Below are 20923 nucleotides of genomic sequence, written 5' to 3'. Positions count from 1 at the left end.
GAATACGTAGGTATTGTAACGTAAGCTGTAAACAAACCGGTAGAAAATAAGAAACCTTCCTTGGAGGGTTAATTCAGGAACATCTCATATATTGAAAACATATATTCCTATTTACTGCGGTTAAATAATTACTGTCGGTGACAGCGTAAAAGCACAGGTATTGTAATGTAGGATATAAAATTTTAATTTTTTCACAAACTAGTAGGAATTACGAAAACATCCTTTGGGAGTAAATTTATGGACATGTGTAGTGTGTGAAAACCATGTTTACCGAGTTTTTCTTTCTCGTTCTAAAAAGCAACTACCCTGAATCCGATAATCACCCCTTTTATTTTATAGATCATAAAGCATGAAACCTTCAAATACCTTAAGTATTACTCATCTGTTTATCATACAAATGTGAACTCTACTTGAAAGTGTTCTTAGACCAGCGGTTCCCAATTTTTTTCGGCCAGGAACACTATGATCAACTTTTTTTTTGGCGGAAACCCCAACTCCTTCAAAGATATTTATTTGACGATAATGGTGCCTGCTTTATATGACATTCGTCCTAACTCACGGAACCCCTGTGACCCTAGGGTTCCGCGGAACACCTTTTGGGATACCGCTGCTCAAGACGATGGTTACAAAAATGCAGTAGTTGGTGTGGTCACAGTTCCCTAACCCGACGTAACGAAAAATCATAGTACAATAACCACCAATTTTCTATTAATCTTACACAGCACACCTGAAATTTAAAAAGTTTCTTTAGTGGCTCTTCGTATAACTTTCCACAATACATATTCATTACAATCTTTTCGGAGTCATCTCAATTTAGTGGCTCTTGATATAACTATCCACTATATTATTAAAATAGTCTATTTTGAAAATAGTTCTTGTCGATACATCACTGATTGATACAACAGTTGAAACCAATTTAAATCAGTCAGTAAATTGCATATCATTTCATAGGAAGGATGCCTCAGCACATCACACTGATAATCTTTCACTTTGATGTCCAGCTATATAATAGTTGTATAAATTCAACATTCAAGACATTGGTCTAAATAATAAATCTTAGTTTAATTAGTACTATCGATATTTCTGCTTTAAATTATAGATAGAATACTCACCAATCACATCTGTTTCAGATGATGGAAGAAAGCATACTCATTATGTTTTAACATGGAACAAACTCCAAACTTTTTTCAAATGCAATTTTGTTTTATAAATTAAATTTTTTGACATTTCTTAAAACAAAAGATTTCAAAAAAAATTAGTGGCCTGAAATTATACACACTGAATCATAGAGAAAACATATAGTCATTGAATAACATAAATTTTGTGTATGAAAATTATATATTACTCTATGGACCAAGTTAAGTTATCTATACTAATATTATACAGCTGAAGAGTTTGTTTGTTTGAATACGCTAATCTAAGGAACCACTGGTCCGATTTGAAAAATTCTTTCAGTGTTGGATAGTACATTTATCGAGGAAGGCTACAGGCTATATTATATTATCAATAACATTAGGGATCCTTACTAAAAGTCCAATTTAGAATCAAATGTGTTGGAGGGGGTTAGATACAACATGCAGTACACGTAAAAAGTTACAAAGTGTGTGTTGACAATGCCGCAGGCGCTAGAAGTTTATTTCTTATTGCCTATTAACATTGTTGCCACGCACTAGATGCCTTATCATTCTTAATTTTCCCATACAAGTAAAAAACACCCGTGTGATATTAACGAAGCAATCAGTACCCTCATAAGAGTTCAATTAATATTTAAATATTTTTTATCACTTTAAATCACAAACCTAAACTATTGTTTTATTCCTCTCTCTGTGTTTAATTTGTTTTTTATTTCCCTTTTTTTCAAGTATATATATTTTACAGACTTGAAACTTCACAGTAATGTTCCTTATGTTACTTATGCAGGATGACATTTCCCGAAAATTAGATCCCATGGGTGGTTAAAACCAGGCAACAGTGGGTACTTTGTCTGCATGAGAACAGGATTTTGCATTGTTCATGCCTTCTGCGTCTCCATGTCAACAGGCAATGCACGGCAGTGGCGTACCCACAAGGAGGGGAATGTATAATGAGCGGCGCAAGAGTGATCTGCCTGTAGACTGCTGTAGCGAAGTACGGGTACATCAGTTGTACGTTGCGTGCACGAGTCGGGAAAATATCGGTGCTATTCATTTTCTCTCCGGTACATTATACAGAATTGTAATAAATTTTCACTGAATTTTTTTTTATTTACCATTACTGTAAATGGGAGATGTGGCTTAATTTTTTTCCATTAGTATAGCAGTGCGAAGCCGGATCAGGCAGCTAGTATTACATATAGCTTTTAAAACTTTACTCTACACTAGCTGCAGCATAACATAAAGTTGACTGCTTAGTCAAATATAAAAAAAGTAAATGATGGTTTCATTCACATTATCATTCCAGTAAAGAAATGCAAACTCTTCACATTAATGTGCTATGATCTTACCAACTAAATATATTTTTTGTTCTAGAATGGAACATAAATATTTGCACACAAGAGATGTTAAAGTATAGACTAGTAGAGTAAGGAATCAAATATTCACAGCTGCAACCATTAATTATATATTCACAGTTTAATTTGTGAGATTCTTCTATCAATACAGTGAATCTACACCATTTTTACTCTAATTTCTCTCTGAGGCCATTTCATATACAATAAATAAGTTGCCAGCAATATCTTAAGCTTTCAATGCTTAATTTGCATAGCCTACCACAGTATGCAGTAGACATAAACAGGAAATGAATACTTCCTGTTAAAAAATCCATACAAGAATGACGAAGATGTGTTCCAAGAGCACACTATTCATACCTTATGCAGCTGTGAAGGATGAGTGTTCTCAGCACCGCATGAATCAGCTCCTGGAGCAGATGTGCTACTTGGGCCCAACTTAGTTTCGTCTCCACTGGAACATTTCACAAAATATTAGAAATTAATTTTGAAACCAAACCGTGAACATCAATGAAATAGTAGAATGAATGCTTAATCGTCCGATCAGTAACCAACTTTTCACCAATCGTTCAATGACCGGATACCCGGGTACCCACATACTGTGCGCCACATGGCTGAGCGGATTGTCAGCTAGCTTCATGGAATGTAAAATAATAATAGCGGACCCCAACAGTTTTCAGGTATTCAGGTACCTGCCTACTGCACAGTCACGTGGTCCCCTCCCCCCTCACTGCGAATAACGAAGAAGAAGGAGAAGAAGAAGAATGATTGTCAATTGTAAGGTCTGTTGGAACCAAGCAGATGCTAAAGCAAGTTTTCTAAGCATTGTGAGAAAAATAAAATTATAATGTAGAAAATTTATTGTGAAAGTGAGAAAAAATATACAAAATTATTAATATTATAAATAAATAATTGTATTGAATATAAATAAGATGGATGATTCATCAAGTAATCGGCGGTAAGAAGTGATTTGCTTGTTTTATTTAGGAGTAAATTATTATATATTTTCAATATTTTAAAAAATAGTAAATAATAAACTGAAAACTTTTTGCAATTTAATCACCCGTTCTCAGAGAAGAAAGCATTTAGATGAATTATTCAAAGCAGAAGAATCTGATGATGACCACGTGTCGGATAGTGACAACGATGAATATTTTCCAGAGAATGAAGAGGCAGCTTCAGATTGTGATGATGCTGGTAATTTACATTTCTATTTTCTATTGTGTACGACAATAATTATGATCTATTATGTATTATATATTGTGTATATTTTTAGGAGAAGTTGATGAGAATGCACTCAACAAAGATGATGAAAATGAACATGAAGATAAAGATGAAGAAAGTGAAATAGAAGCGACAGTTAGTGGTTCAGAAAGACAGCAAAATATGGTACTCAGTGGGCTGAGACACCAACAAGTGAACATCTAGTTGGAAGGCGTAATATTGTGCGACAGAGATGTGGACCTAGTAGGAACACCCGCATGCTGTCAAATCTCGACACGTTCAAATTATTTTTCACTCCAGAAATGGCTGATATTATTATATCTCATACGAATAAAAAAGCCAACTCAACATATGCAGCATATAATGAAAAAATCCAGAGAAAAAACAATTAAGTGTGGAAAAATCTTGAGCTTCAGGAATTTTATGCATTCCTAGCTGTTTTGATAACCTCTGGCGTCAACAACTCGAATACTGACAATACAAAAGATACGTGGCAGTCGTACTCATATCCATTGTATCATGCAGCAATGGGCATCACTCACTTCTGGAACATAATTTGTTTTATTCGGTTTGATGATGCCAATACTCGTTCTCAGCGTATGGAGAGTGATAAAGCTGCTCCAATACGAGACATTTGGACAATGCTTGATAATAATTTAGCAAACCTTGTAAACCAACAGAGCACCTGACAATCGACGAGCAACTTTACCCATACAGGGGTCAAACTAAATTCACTCAGTATATTCCATCAAAGCCAGCCAAGTACGGGATCGAGTGCCGGTCATGAGAAAAACGTTGGTGAGAGAATTGTCAAAGACTTGGTGGCACCATACAAAGGATCCGGTAGAAACATTACATTTCACTACTCTACCATTGGCAAAATTTTTACTATCCTGGGATTTAACAACTGTTGGCACTTTGAAGGAAAATAAGATGTACATTCCACCAGCAATGGCTGCATTGAAAACACGAGAAGAATTATCCACTGTGTTTGGCTTTCATGTGTGATTATGCTATCATCAATGCATTAGGAAGCAAATATTGTTGATGGTGCAAAGAGAAAACCCGAAAGTATTGAATTTTACAACTGGTCAAAAGCTGGAGTGGACACAATGGATAAAATTCTTGGTAGATATACTACAAAAAGATCAAATCGAAGGTGGCCTTAGCATTTTTCTACAATATTTTCGATATTGCCAGCCTTGCATTCTATATTATGAGAATAATAAAGTGTTTTTGAAAAAATCTTATAAAGGATGATTATTTTATCGGCAACTGGGCAGAGAGATGTGTACTCCATTTGTTCAAAATCGTTCGCATACTGCACAAATCACGAAGCATTTCACAACGAAAGTGGTGATTAAGTTTTTTTGGTCGAGCTATAAAACCATATGCGCAGCCACCAGCATCTGATTCTTCGAAACTCAAATCACAGCTTGATTTTGAGGGAAAGAAAAAGATTACTGGTGTATGCCATGTTTGTCTCCAGAGCGAAATCAAAAAATGCCGAAAAACTCGAAAATCATGTTCAGTATGTAAGTTCCCTATTTGTGATATACACTGTTTTCAACCACGACATGTGAGGAGTGTGTGAAAAGATTGAATTTACTTTTTTTTTTATATGGCACTGTGTTATTATAAAAAAAGAAAAAATAACCAAAATGAAAAGAAAAAAACAGAATGATGGTTTTTTTTTACCTACTATCTACTATTGTTTGTAATAAAAATTATTTAATTGAAAGGAAATTCCAAATGATATTGTTGATTATTTATTCTAAAGCCAAGTTACATAAATACTTTGATAAACAGTCTCTTTAGGGTGTATAAACCCAGCTTTCGCACATAACGACCTTAGTGAGTACCCAGGTACACGGTCATTGAACGGAGGTGGTGTCGAGTTTGATAATTAATTACTGTTATTGAATGATTGATAACAAAAAATTTTGACAAAAATTGATGTCAAACTACTTCAACTTGCAAATCCGGGTGGTCATAAATTTTTTTAAGGGGAAGTTGATAAATTCTACCTTGGAATCTGAAATGGATACCTGGGTACCCGGTTACTGACCGGATGATTAAGCTTACTGCTTAACGTAGCATCATAATATGAAATTATTAGAGATGATAAGAGATGTTAAAAATGATAATGGAGCAATGATAGAAAGAATAGATGGAGGAAATGGGAGTACCCTGAGAAAACACATTGGCTCACTGGAATGTTCCATATGGAACCCAATTGAAAAAATTCACTTTAGACCCTGCCGGGAATCAAAACCCAAGAGGAGTGATCAACAACTGTAGCTCTCAGAAAATGGAACATTTAAGTGCTATAGGTTTGTATCTTTCTGGCTGACACATTATCTCACCGTGTTCGTGGCTTCAGTCTTGGAGTAGTTCTTCTCGTTACAAATTCCCCTTTGCCCTCCGCAATAGAAGACAAATCAGAATTTCTACAAAAAAAACAAATCAGAACACAAAATAAATTATAAATATTCAATGAAAGTGGCACACAAACATTAAACATATGTGAGAAGCAATCTGTTGGAATGCATAACAAGTCTATTGAAATGCAAACAAGTCTGCCACATCTATCTGCTGCTGTTGCTGTTGCTGTTGCTGTTGCTGTTGCTGTTGCTGTTGCTGTTGCTGTTGCTGTTGCTGTTGCTGTTGCTGTTGCTGTTGCTGTTGCTGTTGCTGTTGCTGTTGCTGTTGCTGTTGCTGTTGCTGTTGCTGTTGCTGTTGCTGTTGCTGTTGCTGTTGCTGTTGCTGTTGCTGTTGCTGTTGCTGTTGCTGTTGCTGTTGCTGTTGCTGTTGCTGTTGCTGTTGCTGTTGCTGTTGCTGTTGCTGTTGCTGTTGCTGTTGCTGTTGCTGTTGCTGTTGCTGTTGCTGTTGCTGTTGCTGTTGCTGTTGCTGTTGCTGTTGCTGTTGCTGTTGTTGTTGTTGTTGTTGTTGTTGTTGTAGTTTTTGTTGTAGTTGTGCAATGAAATTAGTATGAGAATTCAGAAGTAAGTTGCAAAGCTTGGAAGTGGCTAAAGACCACATGAAGCAGGTCAGGAGAGTATGAAAAGGTTTGGGATGTTCAGAAACATGTACGGGACACTTAAAACCAGATTGGAATGAACAGAAGTGGATAGGAAAAACCAGGAATGGCTAAGATGTTAAAGGGGTTGAGATAAAGGAAAAGGAAGCCTAAAGAGGAGAATGAAGCAAGGTATAATTAAATGTGAAAAAGCAAAAAGAGTGGAATCTAAAATGCAAAAGGTTGAAAATAAATTAAAGAGAGTAAACTGGAGGGAGTGAAACATACAAGGAGTGAAACGATAGGAATCAAAAATGAAAGGATGCAACAAGAGGAGGCTACGAAATGTGAACAAGGAAAACAGGAACATGTAAAAGGGAGTGTGTTAAAGAGGAGGGTGAGAAAGAGAAGGGTGAATAAAGGGGAAAGACAGAAAAAGAAGGGTTAGAAAGGGAAAAGTGAGAAAGGGTAGAAAACAAAAGGAGAGAGTTTGAAGGGAAGAGTGTATGAAAGAGAAGAGTTTGATTGTGAGTGCAAAAGAGGATAGTAAAACAAGGTAAAATAAAAAGAAGGGTGCAAAAAAATGTTTAAAAAAATAAACAGGCAAATGAGATGAAGCAGAAAAGAGAGGGTGTGCACAGACAAGGGTGTGAAAGGGAAGAGTGTAATGATGGTGTGCAAAGAACTTTTAAATATGGGGAGGGTGCATAAGGAGAGGTTCAATAAGGAGATATAATGAGAGAAGGGTGTATGAGGGGTGAGAGAATTATAAGAAGGTGCAGACCAGAGCATGTAAAAGGAGAGATTGTGAAAGGAGAAGGTGCAGACAAGAGTAAAAATGAGAGATTGTGAAAGGAGAAGGCAGAAAAAGGGAAGGATGCAAAAAGAAGATATTGCAAAATAGGAATGGTGCAAATAAAAGAAACTGGTGTGAAAAGGTAATGGTGTAAATAGGAGGGAGTGAAATGAAAAAAGATTTGAAAAGGAGAGGATTCATAATAGAAAGGTTTGAAATAATATGTAATGGAATGGTATGAAAATGAGAGGCTACAAAAATAGAAGGTTATACAAAGGAATATGTGGAAAAAGAAAAGAGTGCCACAAACAGTGCAAAATTGGAAGAATTTTAAAAGGTGTGGGGGGGGGGGGGGGGGGGGTTAAATAGGGAAGGGTTAAATAGGAGACGGTTTGAAAAGAAAAGAGTTTGAAAAGGAGTATATGGAGGAAGTAAACCTGTGAAAATGGTGATTGTAAAGAGGGATTGTAAAAGGAAAATGTGCACAAAGTTAAAATAGGGATGGTGCATTAATAAGGAGATAGTGCGTAAAAGAGGGTATTTGAAAGCAAAAAGGTACTTAATGGGAGGGTGTGAAAGGACAGGGTGAAAAATGGATGGGTGTAAAGGGAAGAATGCAAGAGAAGTGGATGCAAAAGGGAATGGTGCAAAGGAAAGAGTAAAAAAAATGTACAAGAGGTTAGTGTAAAAAAATATGAGGAAGCAAAAAATGAAAGAGCGTAAAGGGAAGGGTGTGAAAATGAATGGGAATTGAAAGGTTAAAATGTGAAAAAGGTGGTTGCAAAAAGGGGTGGTTATGTAAAGCAGAGGGTGCAGAAAAAGCGGGTGTGAAAAAGGGATTGTGCAAAAGAGGAAAATGCATAAAGGAGAGGATTCGAAAAGAAGAGGGTTTTAAAGGGAAGATTTTGAAAGTGAAAGGAACAAAAATGAAAGTGTGTAAAATAGTGAGGGTGTAAAAACTACGGAAGGAGGCGAATGCATTGGAAGGTGCAAATGTAGGGGAAGGTGCAAAAGTGGTGGAGGATGCAAAAATCAGAGAGAGAGAGAGAGTGAAATTTTGGAAACAAGTCAGGGGGTCAAAGAGAGGAAAGTGGCATATAGGGATGGGGCAAATAAAGAGGATGATAAAAAATAAAGAGATGTGGAGAAGAAAATGACGAGAAGGGGATGAGAGAAAGAAAATGTGAAATCAGGTAAAGAGGTGTAGGCGAGAGGAAGTGAAAATATGACAAAGAGAAAAAAATTGAGTATAGAGGAATAATGTAGGTTAGTAAAATCCAATGTATGACAATGTGAAGCTTGAAGGGAATAGAATGCAGGATATGAAATGTCAGTGACACACCAGGTAAGATAGGGTGTGAATAGAAGTGTGTCTGTGACTTAAAAAGGAGACACAATTGGTAACTTTTGATTGTTCCATCCGAACATACAATTCACCTAGGAGGTGGAAGTAGAAGGAAAATTACCTTTTCTGGATGTACTGGTTACAAGAGAAAAGGATAATCACATCGGCCACCGAGTTTACAGAAAGCCAACCCACAGAGACAGGTATCTACAGGCAAGTTTACACCACCCTCCATCTCAGAAGAGAACAGTCATCTCAACTTTGGTAAACAGAGCTAGAGCCATTTGTGAAGAAGACAATATTGGGGCAGAAATTAAACATCTTACAAGTGCTCTTCAAGCGAATGGTTATTCAAAGTCAGAAATTAGGAAATCCATGAAACCACCTCAACAGAAAAAGAAAGAACATCTTCCTAATAAAGCCTTCATTCCTTACGTTAAAGGAATTTCTGACCAAGTGGCAAGAATTCTTAGGAAGCATGAAATTCATACAATTCTCAAACTCATAAACAAGACTGAGGGGTCTCTTACATCGGTGAAAGACAAAACCCGTGCCGAAAATCTAGCCCGTGTGTACAATATTTAATGTTCCTGTGGCAAGGTATATATAGGACAAACTGGCAGACGAATAATCCCAAGGTTTAAAGAAAACATCAGTGACTACAAACATGAAAACCTACAATCAGCTATAGCAGAACACTCCATGGAAACCAGACATCACATTGATTTCCACCAATTCCACACCATAACCAACATCCGAAAATTACAAGAAAAGATACATTTGATAATCAATAGAAATATTAAAACACCCGGCAAACATTAATAGAGAAGATGGCTACAAATTAAGCAAAATATGGATACCACTCTTTAGAAATACTCAAACACAGCTCCACAGCCAACATCAGACAGATCGCCCCTGATTGCCAAACAGCCCAACCAACCAGAAGAAAGGAGGGCTCTGATTGGCCCAAAGCGGCAGCCAATCAGGAAGCACTTTCCCCTCAGGCGAGAGTATATAAAAGCAGGACAACTGGTAAGAACATCAGTAGGTAACTGCTCCCTGATGATGGCGACTGCAATGTCGACCGAAACGTAGGTGAATTATTCGCCAAGGACGGGGCTACAACCCAGAAGCCAAGCTACTTCATACAATAGTATACGTTTGTTACCATTACCACATAGAAAAAAGAGAGTGCCGAATCAATTTTTATTGGAACGACTGTGTTGTATGTTACACCTGCCTCTTGTCTAGGCCATCATTTCATTATCTCCTTTTAGAACATAACGCTAAATCCTAATTACAATAAATTACAGATAAGAAATATTTTCATGGCTCTAAATAACACTTACTGACTAACCGTTTCCTATAGGCAACTTATACTAAAATTTTCTCACATAAATAAAGTAATGTCACAAAAAATATATAACAAATAAAACCATTAACAGATTATTACTTCATGTGTGCATCTTACTTTACACAGTTGCTATGCCAACAATGTTATCGTTGGAGACATAAAAAAACTGATAGTGACAGCACAGCTCGGCTACAAGGATCTCTAGGGAAATATCTTGAGAAAGTAGGCCTACCTGTTTGCCAGCTGAGAGTCAGTGAAAACGAAGGGTGATCAATAACGGAGGCCGGATACTCAGCCCGCTACATACGGACGCGAGCGCATGCACACGGCCAGTCGCGAATCGACAACGTACAGTGAATCAAGAAACAACGTGCGCAAATGCCGATTGCACAGCGAAGCACGTAGTCGCTTCGTACGGCGTGGACGCGAGCGAACCGTCGGCCACTGATCTACACGGAGGAACAGCAGCGCGAGGATATGAAACTGTTGTTGAACGGCTACTTAAAAAATCAATACCAAGCACGCGTTCGGCAATCTGTCGTCGCTTCCATACATCACTCGACAAAACGACGACGGCTCTGGAAACGAACACGCAACTAATACCGCGAATCATAAACAGGGTACACGGGAAAAACTAGGCAGCAAGATCTAAACACGAACTGGCTCGATGATGGTCCTTCGTACGCATCGATCGTATGACGTCATTCAGAAAAAGAGGGGGGGGGGGAGGGTAGCAAAGAGAACGCACGCAGTCGCACGCACAACGCGCCCTGCGAGTATCCATACGCAGCGCATTTAGGTTCGTTAGAAAACTATCCCTATCCCCACAAATCTTCACTGAAGTCGTTCCTTCAAAAGCATTGGTAGCGTCTACGAGAAAATTTAGCCAGCTTTTGAAACATAGTGACCAAACGTGTGTACTAAAGGTGCTCGACATTAAGGCTTATTTTATGTCCCCACACGGTTGGAGGGGAACTCTGTGCACGTTTGTAACGTAAAGCCATAACATAGGATGAGATTTAGACCGACTAACTTCAGCTGCAGGTTCACCACGAAAAAATATGCTAAAAACATATGAACAACTTATAGTCTAAAGTGCTCCCCAAGAGTGGTACGCATATTTGAAGTTGATTAGCTGATTTATTGCAAATAACTTACTAAGTATTTAAGTATTAACACTCAGCGTCTGGAAAGTGTTAAACTGAACCAAGTTCTACAACCACAGAAAAATTAGTCGCTGTCAAAATGACTTATTATTTAATCTAATAATAGGAAATAATGGTGTTAGCACCAATTATTTAAATGAAATCATTTTACGGCAAAGACAAGTTTCGCAGTAGTTATAGAACTTTGTTCAATCAAACATTATCCAGACGCTTAATGTTCAATTTTAAATTATTTATTTATTATTTCCAATATATGTACTACTTATTTAGCTCCAATTTCAAAGTACTAACAAATACCACCAGCCTTTAGAGTTTAGGTCATTAATCGCATAAATGTTTTTAACTTTTTTCGTGAACATGCAGCTGATTATTGGTCAAATTCTTACTCATTCTATATAATTATTGCATACAAAGAATTTTAAACATTTTGAAATAGAATATAAGTGAGCACTTAATAATCTGAGTAATGAAAGCACAAAACATGCTACATTTTTCCTACTTTTCAAGACACATGTAATTGACATGGATTTAATTTAAGAATTTCAATAGGCTTTTTGAAACTGTTTTAACAGGTTCAATGATAAATTAGCCGGAGTCTTCTGAACAAAGGCAATGAGCATGGCTTATAAAGCGCTTCGATATTGGAGGTTCCCCTTTGCACACTACACACACAAGCTGCGTAAAACCCTTGAATTTTTCTCGATTGGCCTATGTAAAAAAAAGTCCCGGTGGCGCAGCAGCAAGACGATAGACTCGCAGTCCAGAAGACACGGGTTCCCAGGCAAGTGCTGGGATGGTTCCTTACTATACGCCATGGACGGTTCTATCACCAATATCCCTCGACCATGTCGTCTAGTCTCACCGACTCAATGTTGAGACGTTAGGCCCACATAAATAATAACACCCGTAAAACTACGAGTTTGCACAAAAGCGTGGCCAGAGATCTGCTCGTCAGGGCTGTATTTGTAGTGGTGAGGTGGGATGATGAAAGCGAAGCTCCAGTCCTCAGTTTGCGTGCCATTGTAGAACCTCTGTTCCGTGAGATTCGTACCAGTTTACGTGTCATTGTAAAACCCGGTCCTAGCACTCACCAACCCCAGTTTTATTACTTTGCGCATCTTGTTAAACATTTTTTCTCAATGGTCGTTCTTTACACTTCATACACGCGCATACATCATTGAAGCCAGTGCGCCCCTGATATGACAGACCTAAAACTGATTCACAGGGGCAAACAACTAGCTACTCCGGTTACACATACACATAAACAAATTTGTTGACAAATCATGTAAGTGTCCGTTTTTCTCATGCAAAAGCTGTACCACTCTCTAAAGATGCGGTTTTATTTGCATCCAAACGTAACGGATCGTATCCTGATGCTTAAACGTTTTTTTAAGTAGAAAAAATCATAAATTATACATATATATCGATGTATGTATGTATGTATGTTCCCTATGGACTCCAAAACGGCTGGCCCGATTTTGATGAAATTTTCAGGCAATTTCCAGATTAGTCCAGCGGGTGATCCTATTAAGTTTGGTAGCGATCGGATCAACAGAAATTTTTTGTTGCAATTTTGTGTCATATTTCCAATACAAATTAATACAAAATTTGATTTTTTCTATTTTTTTTTTTAACATTCACAATTAAAAGCGATATTAGGATCGCTAGTTCATCTATAAAACATATTCTAGAGACCGGAAAAATACGCGGATTCATTTCGCGATAGGTTTAAATTCCAGCAATTGAAAATTTATGCTGCTATTGCGATCAGCCTACAGTTTATCCAGAGGACCGTGAGCCAATGAGAAATCACCACCTAAATAAATAACGAATCCATGACAATTCAGTTCAAACATATCATAAATCAGGTTACAACAGACAAGTGACATTAACCAAAGAGTGCAGAGAAATGTAGAGTATATCCTGGCGGTCACTGAAACCCCGAATTTTTCCAGTGTCTACATACATAACTTACGATGTCTAAAAACGTCCTCATACGCCACGGCAGAAAACAAAAGGCACGCTGTTCACACGTAAGGAGTCCATATGACGGAGAAATGAATATAAAGGTGTAATGCAAGTCCCTTGAGTGATTTCAAACATTTGTGACGGGTTTTTAATGCTTAAAAATTATTCTGGAAACATGTGTTTTAGCCATTATCACTTCGAAAAATACAGTTTAACAACGAAATATGGTAACTGTACTACTTATCCACCCTCTGCGTATTCTTAAACGCTTTTCGTAAACAGACGCCACTGTCATCTTGAGAAGTATTCAAATTGCGTGGTATTTTCTGAAGCTCTGCAGACCGTATATGTGCCCCTTGGGACACAGCAGAGACGTCTGTGTGACCCTTATGGCCCACGCACACGAGCGACTCTATGGCGCGACTGCGTGGCGCGACTGAGTGGCGAGGAGGTATACGCAGATAAACCACTATTGAAAACGCGCGGAGCCTCATACACGGGCGATAGTTGCGCGCGTCTGTGGCGGGCCCGCGCGGACTGTTTTCCAATGGCTTCTTACGATTCCGATCGTTTTTATAATCGAGATAGAATCACGGCCAGCAATTTGGGATTCAAGATGTGATGCCTACGGCAACAAAATTTTATAAGGAAAGGCTTGGGAAGAAATGTGTGCAATTTTTGTTGACACGGATGCTGCAAGAAAGAACCAAGTAGGTATGTGTAGGTGCATTACAAAGTAATATGAGTTTTGTTAATACCTAACTGCATATTAAATTGTATTTTAACATTCAAAAATACCTTTTGACACAGCCTTCAAACATCAATAGGCCTATATCAGTTTAGGGATTTTTATAATCATAACAAAGGTTTATAAAACTACCAAAATTATTTAAAAGTTATCTTGTATTTAATATTTGCGATGTTTTATATAAATTAGGATGGATTTAATAGTTTTCATAGTAGTGTGTTGTAGGAATATAAGTTTATATTTAGCGTAGCACACACAATAGAATAATCAAATAATAGGCTAGTCTGAAATATCCCTATGGGCTCCGGCTAAGTTCTGAATATTTTATTAACTGCGAAACAAGACAGTACCTACTACACATATATCACTGGGTTCCGGAAACACTGTTCAACCCTTGGGACGTAATTATAAACTAAGCAACAGCGTAGAGAAGCCACCACGAACAACGAATACTCCTGAAAATTAGCCTACCTTCTTTCAAAATTTTGTTTTTAGTTTTATTACTCATAATAAAAGACTCCAATCAACAACAATAAAATAACAACACATAGCATTGCATCACAAGTACGATGAGAGATAAATATCTTTACAACAATAGCACAAAGCCATACTTGACTTGCTCAGATTTCTAATTGTATGCAACAATATTTTAAACCTGTAAATAAACAAATAATATTATTCGGAAAAATCGTAAGTGTTGTTATAGAAAATAAAATCTTGGGAGTATATTATTCACTCTTTGTGCCAATAACTTTAAAGTCACTAAAAAAAGTAATTATAACAAAAAAAAACTAAATTCAAGGTGGCAGTGTATGTTTCCCCTTCGGGGAAGGGTTAGAAAATTATGCTTCACTGGCTTCAAATGTTTTAAAGACATTACAGTTTTTTTTTATTCGGTAAAGCATATCACATAATTTAGCCTAAAGCCCTAAATTGTCAGTGATTTGCTGAATCAAATTTTTTGCAAGTGAAATCATTGGCCTTCTGTAAAAAATATATGTATATTTTTATATGATTTATTCTGCACTAATATTACCCACAGGAACATATATTTTTAGTTTCAAAAATATATTACTGTGTGCTTTTTATCTTAATGAAGGCAAAACCTCCATAAAAAAATTCAAAATCACTATAATCTAAAAACTGTTATGCGATTCAAGATGGCATATTTCGGTTTCTTTCTCAACCCCTTTACACTAGAGCCCAAATCATTAGTGTTTTGAGTATTTCTAGAACGAGCAGGAATTTCTAATGAAAAGTCACATTGCATTAAGTTCAGTCAACAATGAATTCCAGTTCTGTAGTTTCTCAGGTGACTATTGTGTGCTTGTGGCAGCACTGAGGGAGGCAAGCAAATCCTGTCATTGCAGAGAGTAATGAATGAGTGAGCTTATAGTCCAGGAAACCAAGACTTAAAAAGGCACAAACCTGTGAAAAATTTGTCCAAAGCTGAATTTTTGCACAGTTGTAGATTTGACTATGCTTAATAACATACCGAAATTTTACCGCTGTAGACCTTGTGCGTATCACCGAAAATTTGCATTTAAGTCCTAGATGACAGCGACTTACATCAGTCCATTAAAATGCTACCCATTTGTACAGTTTTTAATTTAGACTGTCCATAAAATTACCAAAATAATCTTGAGACTCTAATACAGCCATTAATGTTGTAAAAAGCATAAATTGTTAATATTAAATATATGATATTAAGCGATTAATTCATGACATATTTTTTTTTTATCTTTGCCACCCAAATAAAAATACTATTTACACCAATTTGAAGAGTCCAATGCGAAAAATGTCCAAATAAATGTTTATGGTTATACCTTTATATTTAAGACCGTATATTTATAAAGAGTCTAACGTAATTAGTTGGCTCATTAAAGCGGCTCGAGCGTTGCAGTGTACTGCGGCCGTACTGATCTCTCACGGCCACCGCCGCGCCGTTCCAGCGCGGCATTGCGACACACTGCGTACTGCGACACTCATTCAACTGGGTCTTATTTAAGGATTACTTAAAACATAGCTAATTCATATGATAGGGTGTATTTATGTTACATGTAATGAGATATGCATTTTTTTCTTATATGAATGTTTTTGATACAATAAAATTAACAATAAACGATTTCGGCTTGGAACTTGTAAATGAAAAACTCTAGAGGACCTCTGGTTTTATATCTGCATGGATTTATTCTGTTTCAAAAATTTTATTATTAAAAATTATTTTTTTAGCAACAAATTTTATTTATTTCTGATACATCGTTTTATTTTCGATCAGAACAATGCAAAATTTTAATGTAGCCTGTATTCGACAAAATGAAAAATTATATATTTACTTCTTTAAAATCAGTTTACTACATAAAAATTGAATAAAACGATACATCGTAAATGTGCTCCGAGTTTTTTTTTTTTTTTTCACTTTTACAACATTATTCCTATACTAATAGGGTTTTTCTTCCAGAAAATAAATAAAACACGAGTTGTGTTGTAAAACGTATAGGTAGCATTACATATTCAGTTTTTTTTAATAAGTTTATGTAATTGAGTGCTGCGCCTAGCTGAGGTCGTTGGATTGCTAGTGGCAAAGAGCGGTGGTGGATGTTTTTGCAAGAGTTTGACCGTATTTTATGACCCTACCTGTGAGAGGGTGTTCGTACGAGAAATCCTAACGGTTAAGGAAACTATCCATTCTCTATAGTCACGTACGGGTATGCTACTCGCGCAATATCGTCAAATATCACAACTTTCCGGGACGTTCGGTCATTTCTCGGTTAGCTCTGGTTTCACCATAGTAAACAGAACAAAATCTTGTATGTAGTGATTTCATATTCCTATTACCGTAGCAGTATGGCGTTTGAGGACAAACCAAGTTTGCTGTATACTGAGAGCCTACTTAAAAGAAGTATTTATAGAGTTATTATATTATTTACGAAACACAATTTTGTGGATCGTATGGGAAATTATCATTTAGGACTTAACTGCTCGTTATTGGTGTGATCACAAGGGTTACATCGGTAAACTTTTGTCATGTTAATAAGAAACGTTTATTCTACAACAGTACAAAGTTTCTGCTTTGGGATAATTTTCCATGTTTATTAACAGCGAAATTCGTCCCGACCCCAAGCCGACTTCGACAACCTTACAGTAGTACACACTACACGGCTCGGATAGCTTCAGCGGTCAAAAACATTGTATAACAAATATACCCATTTAAAGAAGAATAAATATGCAACAACGTTTATTGAAAGCGATTTTCACGTAGGGCTCTTTATATTTATGTAAGAAGTATTAACTTTTCCGTAAAATTGAATGAAAATGAATGTCTCAACTTTAATGATTTAAATTGTCTATTTTATAGAAAGATGTTTAAACTTTGTACTTTTTATCACTATCCTCAGATAGGGCAATGTTTCTAGATTATTTTGGGTTCCATACTGTCAGTCTACTCCATAAACTGCATTTGCAATATCCATTATTGTGGATCGTTTCAAAAAATTGTCATTTTGGGCTTAACTGCTCGTTTTTGGTGTGACGCACAAGGTTTGCATAGGTAAACTTTTGATATGTTACTAAGAAACGTTCATTCTACAACTGTACAAAGTTTCTTCATTGGCATAATTTTCCATGTATTAAAAAAATTTGTTTCTTTGCAGCGAAATTCGTCCCGACCCGAGCCTACTTCGACAACATCGCAGTAGTATACACTACGCGGCTCGGATCGCTTCAGCGGTCAAAAACATTGTATGAGACACTTAAAAAATATACCAATTTAAAGATGAATAAATATGCAACAACGTTTACTTTAAGCGATTTCCATGTTGGGCTCTTTAAGTTTATGTAAAATGTATTTATATTTCCTTAAAATTGAATGAAAGTGAATTCGTTAACTTTAATGATTTAAATTGTCTATTTTATAGAAAGATGTTCAAAATTTGTACTTTTTATTACTATCCTAGATAGGGCAATATTTCTAGATTATTTTGGGTTCCATACTGTCAGTCTACTCCATAAACTGCATTTGCAATATTCATTATTGTGGATCGTTGCAAAAAATTGTCATTTTGGGCTTAACTGCTCGTTTTTGGTGTGACGCACAAGGTTTGCAACGGTAAACTTTTGATATGTTATCAAGAAACGTTAATTCTACAATTGTACAAAGTTTCTTCTTTGGGATAATTTTCCATGTATTAAAAACCTTTGTTTCTTTACAGCGAAATTCGTCCCGACCCGAGCCTACTTCGACAACATCGCAGTAGTACACACTACACGGCTCGGATCGCTTTAGCGATCAGACACATTGTACCAAGCTCTCAACAAATAAACTAATTAAAAGTTTAAGAACTTTGCAACTACTTGTATTTAATGTTTTCACATCGGGTTCTTCGTGTTTTTGTAATACGTATTTCCACTTGTGCCCTTTTTTTTCATAACACCTCTCTTCTAATATTATTGAATAAATATCATATTTAGTCAAACGTAGTGAAAGATTTTTAAATTTAATCATTGAGAATAATGTTTTGAGTAAGTTTTGGTTTGCTATTCTGAAAGTATACTATAGTAATTACGTTATAGTGCCATATTGTTGAGTGGTCAATAAATTATTATTTAGGACTTAACTTCTCGTTTTCGGTGTTCCGTGCAAGGTTTGCGGAGGTAAACATTTCAAATGTTGCTAGAAAAATTGAATGTTATCACTGTTTTAAATTTCAGTTAGGAGCAAATTTTACAAAGATTAAAAATCTTGGATTTCGTCGGAGTGAGAGTGGCCACAGCGTTTGCGGCTGTGGCTCTGTCGCAGTGCGTAGACGACATTGATAAGCTCGGGAGTCTCTAGTGATCCTATAAATTAAGCTAGACTTTTGAGAGATATGTCCCTGTAAAGCTTAAGAACTATACAACAACTTTTGTTTAGGAAATATTTGCGTAAGACCCTTTATTTGTAAGTGAATTGTCTTTTTATTGCCTTGACTGATGTAAAAAAAACTTATTTAATTAATTAAACTTTTTTTCTTACCTTTAATATTAACACTTAGAACTTTATTCATTATAAATGTGAGAAGTAGTGCTTTAAGATTATTTTCATATAGCTATCGAGAGTCTACGGTAAAAAGTGCGTAAATGGGAAACATTTTAATGAACTGCTGCAAGTCGCTGTCATCTAGGACTTAACTGCAAATTTTCAGTGATACGCACAAGGTCTACAGCGGTAAACTTTCGGTATGTTATTAAGCATAGTCGACTCTACCACTGTACAAAAATTCAGCTTTGGGCAAATTTTTCACAGGTTGAAACCTTTGTTTCCTGGGCTATTAACGTCTTGTCAACATCACCGTCATTAGAGATGATGAGAGGTGATGATATGAAAATGATACTTGTAATAGATAAGATTTACTTAAAACTATTTTATGGACACACACTATTGCTGGTTTACACAGTACATAATATGTAATATTATATCTCAATGGAGAACAAGCAAAAATCAGCTGATGACATGACATGCCTCACTGTGTAAGTGTTCATCTTTGTTTCCCACACTTGAGGTTCTTTTAAGCAAATGTCAAATGATATCAGCTGATTTGGACTTATTCTCAGTGTGTTTATATATTCATCTTTGTTGCCCATTCTTGAGGTTCTTCTATGTCAAATGACATCAGCTGATTTTGGCCTATTCTCGGTGTGTTTATGTATTCATCTATATTGTCAGTTTCTTGAGGTTCTTCTATGTCAAACAGTGTACAAAAGCAATGGTGAATGTCCATTTAATTATTTTAAATGAGGCTGGAGCATGGACCTTTGTAGGAATGAGTGCATGAAAGAACAGAAGTGATGCACTGGCTCACAGCAAAATCAGCACAAAAATCAGGTTCACCTCCGCCAGTTATCGAACCCAGATCACCTTGGTAGGAGGCGAGCAATCTGCCTTCTTAACAACCGTGGCCCCACAACCACGAGAGGTTGACTCTTAGTCAAACATTTATAGAACCCCATACAGTGATGCCATTTATATTGTCTTGATGTAAGTTTTTGGACATACGCCATTGCTAAGAACTTTTTCTGTTGAAGAAAAACTAATAAATAAAATAAATAAATAAAAATACCCAAAAAAGAAAAAAACACACAAAATTAAGCAAACAATTGCTGTTGTCAACAAGGATATGAACACCACAAAATATTCCTGTTTCGGAATATTTTGTGGTGTTCATATCCTTGTTGAAAACAGCAATTGTTTGCTTAATTTTGTGTGTTTTTTGTCTTTTTTGGGTATTTTTATTTATTTATTTTATTTATTAGTTTTTCTTCAACAGAAAAAGTTCTTAGCAATGGCGTATGTCCAAAAACTTACATCAAGTCATGCACTCCCATTGCACAAATCTTTTAAAGATAAAATTGATATTGTGTCTCTCTCTACAATTGGGTCCATAGTGGTTGAGAGGTCAGATCACTTGACCTCTGGGTTCGATTCCTGGCAATTTGAACACAAATTTTTCACAAGAACGTTGTGGTAAGCCTGAGGGTTTTCTTGTGGTACTCCTGTTCCCTCACTAATTCATTCCATCAAAGCTACATTGTCATCTCATTACAGCATCCTCTCTATAATGACCACAATGTCGACGAGAGGATAAATCCACTTCATTCATTCACCTCTGGTTATGATTTGGGGTAGGGCTTATGGCAATGACATCCAGCTTCCTCGTGTATTGTACTTTGTGAGGAGGCTAGATGGTCGTCTTCAATAAGACAGAAGAAGCAGAAATTATGTCTAGTTAGGGCATTAGAGGAACAGTAATGTTTTAACAACTTATCCCTGATAAATATTC

The 20923-nt window shown here is 36.4% G+C and overlaps 1 protein-coding gene across 4 annotated transcripts in view; it reads right to left on the bottom strand.

Annotated features, from left to right (window-relative positions):
* LOC134543164 (protein sickie) overlaps positions 1 to 20923 on the bottom strand; it is a 144249-nt gene that overhangs the window by 115363 nt on the left and 7963 nt on the right. For all 4 annotated transcript variants that reach the window (XM_063388037.1, XM_063388065.1, XM_063388056.1 and 1 more), the window contains exons 6-7: positions 6076 to 6159; positions 2846 to 2939 (exon numbers count right to left, since the gene is read on the bottom strand). In XM_063388037.1, coding sequence (XP_063244107.1) covers positions 2846 to 2939; positions 6076 to 6159 — 178 coding nt within the window. The remainder of the gene's footprint in view (positions 1 to 2845; positions 2940 to 6075; positions 6160 to 20923) is intronic.

Source organism: Bacillus rossius, chromosome 1, assembly GCF_032445375.1.
Source record: "Bacillus rossius redtenbacheri isolate Brsri chromosome 1, Brsri_v3, whole genome shotgun sequence".
NCBI lineage: Eukaryota > Metazoa > Arthropoda > Insecta > Phasmatodea > Bacillidae > Bacillus > Bacillus rossius.
Note: the sequence above shows the minus strand (reverse complement) of the source record. Positions and strands in the feature narration are given on the sequence as shown.